The sequence below is a fragment of the Sinocyclocheilus rhinocerous genome, unplaced genomic scaffold (genome assembly GCF_001515625.1).
Source record: "Sinocyclocheilus rhinocerous isolate Xijiao unplaced genomic scaffold, SAMN03320098_v1.1 scaffold2338, whole genome shotgun sequence".
Classification (NCBI taxonomy): domain Eukaryota; kingdom Metazoa; phylum Chordata; class Actinopteri; order Cypriniformes; family Cyprinidae; genus Sinocyclocheilus; species Sinocyclocheilus rhinocerous.
Genome location: NW_015644013.1, coordinates 17,448 through 26,251, shown reverse-complemented (window position 1 = coordinate 26,251; position 8,804 = coordinate 17,448). Strand labels below are relative to the sequence as shown.

The window sequence follows — 8,804 nt, the reverse complement described above, 5'->3', positions numbered from 1 at the left end:
GATCGATCTGCGCCGCGCCTCTAGTCGAACACACCGGCTAGTGCTGCAGGCTTATTGCCTCACTGACGCTGATGAGATTAACCCCTTAGGTATCGAAATTTGGTACCGAACGACGAGACATTTTTCGATACTCGATGGTAAAAAAGTATCGAACTCGATACCCAGCCCTAGTGTGCACGAGAAACCATTAAACTTAGCAAGTAGGATGAAGCTGACGGAGTCACCTATTGCGCCATCAGCCCATTTCATGGTGTGGTTTCTTGGCCGCCACACAGTATGAGTTAAAGTAGACTTAAGGCCTTGAAATAAGACATACTGCCCTAAAGAGAGCCACATTTTGAACACTTTTTTTTTTACAGTACCAGTCTATTTTATAGACCTTTGAACTTGGCAAATAGGACAATGCACAAAGCCTTATTATGCCATCAGCCCATTTCGTGTCATGGTTTCTCCACTGTGTGTTAAAGTGGACATTAGGCCTTGATATTAGAGGAACTACCCTAAGGAAAGCCAGTTTCTGAGCAAATAGATCTCTATTAATTCATGTGCATCCATGCTCTCATTTTCTCCATAGTAAAATGTCTAGCAAAAGTCTGTTTTTTTTTTTAAGGAGCTCTGTATGTTGTCACTTCGAGAAAATCAATGAATAAACCCCTGAGAAAATAAAAATATTTACAGATGACCATACTACAGGTGCATCTCAATAAATTAGAATGTCATGGAAAAGTTCATTTCAGTAATTCAACTCAAATTGTGAAACTCGTGTATTAAATAAATTCAATGCACACAGACTGAAGTAGTTTAAGTCTTTGGTTCTTTTAATTGTGATGATTTTGGCTCACATTTAACAAAAACCCACCAATTCACTCTCAACAAATTAGAATACTTCATAAGACAAATAAAAAAAACATTTTTAGTGAATTATTGGCCTTCTGGAAAGTATGTTCATATACTGTACATGTACTCAATACTTGGTAGGGGCTCCTTTTGCTTTAATTACTACCTCAATTCGGCGTGGCATGGAGGTAATCAGTTTGTGGCACTGCTGAGGTGGCATGGAAGCCCAGGTTTCTTTGACAGTGGCCTTCAGCTCATCTGCATTTTTTGGTCTCTTGTTTCTCATTTTCCTCTTGACAATACCCCAGAGATTCTCTATGGGGTTCAGGTCTGGTGAGTTTGCTGGCCAGTCAAGCACACCAACACCATGGTCATTTAACCAACTTTTGGTGCTTTTGGCAGTGTGGGCAGGTACCAAATCCTGCTGGAAAATGAAATCAGCATCTTCAAAAAGCTGGCCCATCAGCCCATTTCATGGTGTGGTGTCTTGGCCGCCACACAGTATGAGTTAAAGTAGACTTAAGGCCTTGAAATAAGACATACTGCCCTAAAGAGAGCCACATTTTGAACACTTTTTTTTTTACAGTACCAGTCTATTTTATAGACCTTTGAACTTGGCAAATAGGACAATGCACAAAGCCTTATTATGCCATCAGCCCATTTCGTGTCATGGTTTCTCCACTGTGTGTTAAAGTGGACATTAGGCCTTGATATTAGAGGAACTACCCTAAGGAAAGCCAGTTTCTGAGCAAATAGATCTCTATTAATTCATGTGCATCCATGCTCTCATTTTCTCCATAGTAAAATGTCTAGCAAAAGTCTGTTTTTTTTTTTAAGGAGCTCTGTATGTTGTCACTTCGAGAAAATCAATGAATAAACCCCTGAGAAAATAAAAATATTTACAGATGACCATACTACAGGTGCATCTCAATAAATTAGAATGTCATGGAAAAGTTCATTTCAGTAATTCAACTCAAATTGTGAAACTCGTGTATTAAATAAATTCAATGCACACAGACTGAAGTAGTTTAAGTCTTTGGTTCTTTTAATTGTGGTGATTTTGGCTCACATTTAACAAAACCCCACCAATTCACTATCTCAACAAATTAGAATATGGTGACATGCCAATCAGCTAATCAACTCAAAACACCTGCAAAGGTTTCCTGAGCCTTCAAAATGGTCTCTCAGTTTGGTTCACTAGGCTACACAATCATGGGGAAGACTGCTGATCTGACAGTTGTCCAGAAGACAATCATTGACACCCTTCACAAGGAGGGTAAGCCACAAACATTCATTGCCAAAGAAGCTGGCTGTTCACAGAGTGCTGTATCCAAGCATGTTAACAGAAAGTTGAGTGGAAGGAAAAAGATGCACAACCAACCGAGAGAACCGCAGCCTTATGAGGATTGTCAAGCAAAATCGATTCAAGAATTTGAGTGAACTTCACAAGGAATGGACTGAGGCTGGGGTCAAGGCATCAAGAGCCACCACACACAGATGTGTCAAGGAATTTGGCTACAGTTGTCGTATTCCTCTTGTTAAGCTACTCCTGAACCACAGACAACGTCAGAGGCGTCTTACCTGGGCTAAGGAGAAGAAGAACTGGACTGTTGCCCAGTGGTCCAAAGTCCTTTTTTCAGATGAGAGCAAGTTTTGTATTTCATTTGGAAACCAAGGTCCTAGAGTCTGGAGGAAGGGTGGAGAAGCTCATAGCCCAAGTTGCTTGAAGTCCAGTGTTAAGTTTCCACAGTCTGTGATGATTTGGGGTGCAATGTCATCTGCTGGTGTTGGTCCGTTGTGTTTTTTGAAAACCAACGTCACTGCACCTGTTTACCAAGAAATTTTGGAGCACTTCATGCTTCTTTCTGCTGACCAGCTTTTTGAAGATTCTGATTTCATTTTCCAGCAGGATTTGGTACCTGCCCACACTGCCAAAAGCACCAAAAGTTGGTTAAATGACCATGGTGTTGGTGTGCTTGACTGGCCAGCAAACTCACCAGACCTGAACCCCATAGATAATCTATGGGGTATTGTCAAGAGGAAAATGAGAAACAAGAGACCAAAAAATGCAGATGAGCTGAAGGCCACTGTCAAAGAAACCTGGGCTTCCATATCACCTCAGCAGTGCCACAAACTGATCCCCTCCATGCCACGCCGAATTGAGGCAGTACTTAAAGCAAAAGGAGCCCCTACCAAGTATTGAGTACATGTACAGTAAATGAACATACTTTTCCAGAAGGCCAACAATTCACTAATTTTTTTTTTTTATTGGTCTTATGAAGTATTCTAATTTGTTGAGATAGTGAATTGGTGGGTTTTTGTTAAATGTGAGCCAAAATCATCACAATGAAAAGAACCAAAGACTTAAACTACTTCAGTCTGTGTGCATTCAATTTATTTAATACACGAGTTTCACAATTTGAGTTGAATTACTGAAATAAATTAACTTTTCCACGACATTTTAATTTATTGAGATGCACCTGTATATACCAAATATAAATCTTAAAATAATGCTCCTTTTGTTAAATATGGTTTGAAGATCTACTGAGAGGTTTGGAAATTTGAGTCTGGAAAAGTATGGATTTTGAAATGGGAAATTTGTAGGAACCCTGGTGCTGACCTCATCAACAGCAGTATGTAGATATTAGCAATAATGCAGAGTGATTGGTTAAGCAGGTTTAAACGAGCAGAAGTGAATCGGCTGAGATCTGGAGTGTAACGTGTGGTTTCTCCTCTCAGATCCAGCTTCCAGAGCTGGACACGGCCCAATCTTCACGACTGCGAGCATTCGTCGACTGGCTGAGAGAACGCCGGCCGTTCCACGCCGTCCTGCACGTCATCAGGTCAGAGATAATGAACACAGTGCATGTTCTCCTCCAGACAGCGAGCAGAGATGAATCCGTCTCAGTCTGACCTTGTTCACCTGTTAATGTCAATATCAAATGCAAAATATCTGTCATGGAGAAATATGGCACTCAAACCGCCAGTAGGTGGCGGCAGATCCCTGTCGTAACGAGTGATTCATTTCATGATTCTGTCAGTGATTCATTCAAAGCAGCTGATTCATTTAGAAACAAAGCAAGTGACTGTCTTTATTAAGGCTGCCCCCTAATAGTCGACTAACCGTTAGTCGACCAGAATTTTATTAGTCGCAGAAAAAATAAATAAAAATCCACATTGGCAGTGACAGATTGTTAACGGCTAGTCTATGTGGTAGGCTAATACAGTACTCAGGCAGGACATCCAAACACTCACCTATCATACATTGACCTCAAATATGACTTATCTGAAATATGTAAGTATTAGCAACTTTACATGACCGCTCAATCTAATGTTAACCCAGAGAAATGTGCGCTGTTCAAGCGTCTGTGTGGAGTGAGAAGCTGAAGAGTAGATCACTGCAGGACAGATGGAGGCGCCGGTGCGCTCACTTGCTCTTAAAATACTCCCTCATTTGTGCTCATACAGATAAGAGTAATACATCTTTCAAATCTGTAAAGACTACGTTTATTTGTGTGCACTCACAATAAATACAAAACGTTGCGCTTTTGTAAAATAATGAAAGCAAACAGGATGTGCTTTCTGCCGTCTTGGTCTCTGTGAACTTGAGCGCAAAACTCCCAAACTCTGTGTATGCTTGCCTTAGAGACATAAAAAATATATCTATAGAGAGTTAAAAGTGTTCTTTCAAATAAACCAATTCAAATGGAAAACAAATATTCTCAGATTATGTAATCCGTATGAAACAAGCATACAGGCGCATCACTACTGCGGAGATGACGAGTCAGTGTCGCCGGCTTCATCTCTTAAACCAAGAACAAAGAAAGCACCAGTTTATCAATGAATTATTAAAATGTTAATGCAGCCTCCTTACTGTTTTTCCCTGACACATTCATAATCATTACTTCTTCCGGTGCGTTTGAGTGCTCATCATGCTATGTACTGTAGGCAATTAAAGGCTCATTATTATGATTTAAATGATTTATTAATAAACGTGCGATTAGTCGAATAATGCTTAAAATGAACGACTACTAGTCGACCAGACAAATCTTTAGTCGAGGGCAGCCCTAGTCTTTATGAATGAGTCACTGAAACATTGTCTCAAGATATTCATTCAAAAACAGATTCACTCCAGATCGAAACACCGCTGTGTTGTTCTGAGATGCACAAATATATATTTTTTCTTTCATTACTTGAATTATCAGCTCCTTTTAACTGCATTCTAATAGACTTCTTCATGCAGTCCAATGCTTTTGGACTCTCAAGACGTGTTTTCATTTGTTTTTTGCAAAGTGAGTGACATACTCAATAATGTCAGCTCACATATAATGATGTAATGATATTATCCTAGACTATAAATATCACACACCCCTATACCTTACATGATTTCTTTTAATGGAAGGTTTTGAGAAATCAATTCTAATTAATTGGATAACTATATGACCGAGTTTTGCTGATGATCCAGAGCTGTTTTTCTGTCTGAATGACTGAAGAGAGTCTGACGCTTCTCTTGATTTCAGAGACGAGTCTCCGCTCAAGACTGAGTTCATGCAGAACATGATCGAGGATCTCAGTGAATCCGCTCTCTCCTACTACGAGTTCCTCCTGCACCTGCAGCAGCAGATCTCCAAGTGATCCCACAATGCCCGGCTGGAGCCAGACGCAGACCTGCTGTCAATAAAGTCCCGTCTGTGTCACACTACAGCTGTTTGTGAGGAGTGATGCTTGAGTCTGTAGCGCAGACACACGGGTGACGTCACATGAGCGCAGATCCTTTCAAATTTATCGCCTTTTACTAAAAAACAAAAATGTAGGAAAATGGTTTCTTATGAATTTCTTACGACCTTTATAATAAGTGCTTCTGACGCTTCTCTTGATTTCAGAGACGAGTCTCCGCTCAAGACTGAGTTCATGCAGAACATGATCGAGGATCTCAGTGAATCCGCTCTCTCCTACTACGAGTTCCTCCTGCACCTGCAGCAGCAGATCTCCAAGTGATCCCACAATGCCCGGCTGGAGCCAGACGCAGACCTGCTGTCAATAAAGTCCCGTCTGTGTCACACTACAGCTGTTTGTGAGGAGTGATGCTTGAGTCTGTAGCGCAGACACACGGGTGACGTCACATGAGCGCAGATCCTTTCTAATTTATCGCCTTTTACTAAAAAACAAAAATGTAGGAAAATGGTTTCTTATGAATTTCTTACAACCTTTATAATAAGTGCTATTCAGAGTTAGCGCTTTATATTTAGTGTGGTTATTGTCACAGGTTTATCTGTTCGATCTTCAGGTTTGTCTGTATTCGTCAGTCATTGTTTTAATTGATGAGGAAGGTAATGCAGTTGAATTCAATATCTGCCTTAAGTGGGACTCAAGCAAATGTTCTGAAGAAATGCTTTGTAAGGATGTGACGTTTAACACGGGCAAATTCAGACACTCGACCCTGTGATCTTTACACATTATAAACCTATATTATATTCAAAAGATTGTTAATTTTAGTAAAAACATTATTCAGATGATGCAAGATGATAAAACAAACTGCTTGGGACTTTAATATTATTATTTGTTCCATGAAGAGAGATTTTTAAGAACTGGCTAAACCTATGAAAGCTTTAGGTGAAGTGATCAGCTACAGAGACATGTAGGAAGCTATGTGCTTAAAGCTTGAAATATAATCCAAAATACTGAATAAATACAGAGATTTCTCTGCCACTAATAGAGATTTATATTAAATGGCTGGTTGTGAATGGAGAACTGATGAAGGGAGGAGTAACACAATAATCTGAGCAATCTTCAGTCTTGATTCTGTTCGCAGAATTTTCTTGCATAATCAAATCCAACATTCAGAGGGATATTTTTTTATATTTAAAAAAATCCTTGTTTCCTCTGCGGTTGTTCAGTTCATTTTAGCACACATGACAACTGTGTTTTTGAGAAATAATTTGTAAATTCTCTGCAATTTTGTACATGTGAACTTTATAAATGAATGATTATTCATTAAAGAGGAAATGTCGTGTGAGCTCTGCTGAATATCTCCACTTTTTCCACAGTTACTTTGGCGTTTATGCGCTCATGTTCTCTCATTCAGTGCTGAACTAGACCGGACCAGACCAACAACATCAGCAAACATGTTATTCCCCTCCATAATGACTTGATAAAGAGCAGCTTTATTGAAGCGTTGGGTGTTTGCACGAGTGTTAATAAAGACTGGGTTCCAGGATTTATTGCTGCTGCTCTCTACAGCAGCCCATTCAAACAGATGAGTTTGGAATGCAACTTCAGAAAGAAGGGTTAGGATCGCATCATATGACCCCTTTAAAGCAGTTTAACATAAGGCTGCAACATAACAAAATGTGAAAAAATGAAGGGGTTTGAATACTTTCACAAGGCACTGTATATGCATATGCACATATATAGTGCTGGGCAGTAACTGATTACATTTTACAATCTTAATTAGATTCCAAAAAGTAAGTACTTGTAATTCGATTATATTACATTTTAAAATACCTGTAAACAGACTACAGTTACGTTTTATTGGTTACATGATTATTCACGATCACATGACTTGCAGGAAAACAGATATAACATTTCATATCTTTATTTGATTGTTGTCATTTTAAAAATATTTTAATTTTACATTTTTATGATTTAATTATTAGCTTTTCATTAAACTCACAACCCCCCTGCAGTTCCTTCATGAACTCCAGTTTGGGAAACTTTTATATAATGTAATGTTTAATGCACTTCAAAAGCAACAAATAGAACATATTTATATATTTTCATTCTCTCTGTATGTTTATATCAATATGGTACAAGATTGTCCTATTTAAATTAATGTGATAAATGAGCCAAAAGTAATCAACAAGTAGTCTGATTATGTAATGGATTACGTTACTAACTACTGCCATTTTTGTCATGTAATTTGTAATCAGTAACGGACTACAATTTTTAAGTAATCTGCCCAGCACTACACACACACACTTTTGCAAACATCACGACGATGAGATCGGACTTTTATTTTGAAACTGTGTCGTCATCCATAAGGGACACATTATGTGAGGCTCCGCCCCATCAATAATAACAGATTGACACAGAGAGACAGCAGCTGCTGACAGATATTCTGATATTCTTCAGTGATCGGAGTAATGGAGGCGAGCGAGGAGGCAGAGAGCGCGGCGCAGCAGCAGAATAACGCGGCGCAGAGACGCGCGGAGATCCGCAGGAGGAAGTTACTGCTGAACTCCGAGCAGCGCATGAAGAAGATCGTGGGCTTCAGTCAGAGCGACGCGGACAGCGGTGAGTCTCTCGGAGGAAAGCAGCGGACTCCACTCTGATTCAGATTCACAGCTGCATGAACAAACAGCGTCCCTCATATGATTCATATCATGTACAGTGGCCCCAAAACCGACTACACCTGATGGTCCAGAATCACTTGATCAATCACCATTCACTTACATTAGATTCGTCACATAGAAATACTGCATCTGTATTCTAATGTAATGTTTCTTAGTGTACCTATTACAGTGCTCAAAACTGTTTTATACCAGGGTAAAATGAGTTTGTTAATCAGATTTCGAGAAGCGTAGCATTGCATCAGTGTCTCAGCAATGGATGCTCTGCAGTGAATGGGTGCCGTCAGAATGAGAGTCCAAACAGCTGATAAAAACATCACAATAATCCACAAGTAATCCACAGCACTCCAGTCCATCAGTTAACATCTGGAGAAGACAAAAGCTGAAACAAATCCAGCATTAAGACGTTTTTAACTCAAACACGAGTCCATAATCCATAATAAAGCTTCCTCCAGTGAAAAAGTGTTCTGGTCTGAATCAGGAGAGAAATCAAGCACCATTTAAACAGCTCTAAACAAATATGTGGCTGGATTTTGATGTGAGAGACAACAGCAGATGCACTTTTTCACTGGAGGAAGAGTTATTATGGATTATGGACTCTATGGTATTTTAGTTAAA

The 8,804-nt window shown here is 39.5% G+C and overlaps 2 protein-coding genes across 3 annotated transcripts in view; both read left to right on the top strand.

Annotated features, from left to right (window-relative positions):
* The window catches only part of LOC107757847 (protein transport protein Sec24A-like), a 31,968-nt gene extending 26,288 nt beyond the window's left edge, over window positions 1-5,680 (top strand). Inside the window, exons 20-21 of the mRNA XM_016575443.1 lie at window positions 3,577-3,680; window positions 5,358-5,680. Of these exons, the coding sequence (XP_016430929.1) occupies window positions 3,577-3,680; window positions 5,358-5,472 (219 nt within the window). The 3' untranslated portion in view covers window positions 5,473-5,680. The remainder of the gene's footprint in view (window positions 1-3,576; window positions 3,681-5,357) is intronic.
* Window positions 5,681-7,889: 2,209 nt separating this feature from the next.
* Window positions 7,890-8,804, top strand: part of LOC107757864 (calcium signal-modulating cyclophilin ligand-like) — a 6,430-nt gene continuing 5,515 nt past the window's right edge. For both annotated transcript variants that reach the window (XM_016575465.1, XM_016575464.1), the window contains exon 1: window positions 7,890-8,130. In XM_016575465.1, coding sequence (XP_016430951.1) covers window positions 7,980-8,130 — 151 coding nt within the window. In that variant the 5' untranslated portion in view covers window positions 7,890-7,979. The remainder of the gene's footprint in view (window positions 8,131-8,804) is intronic.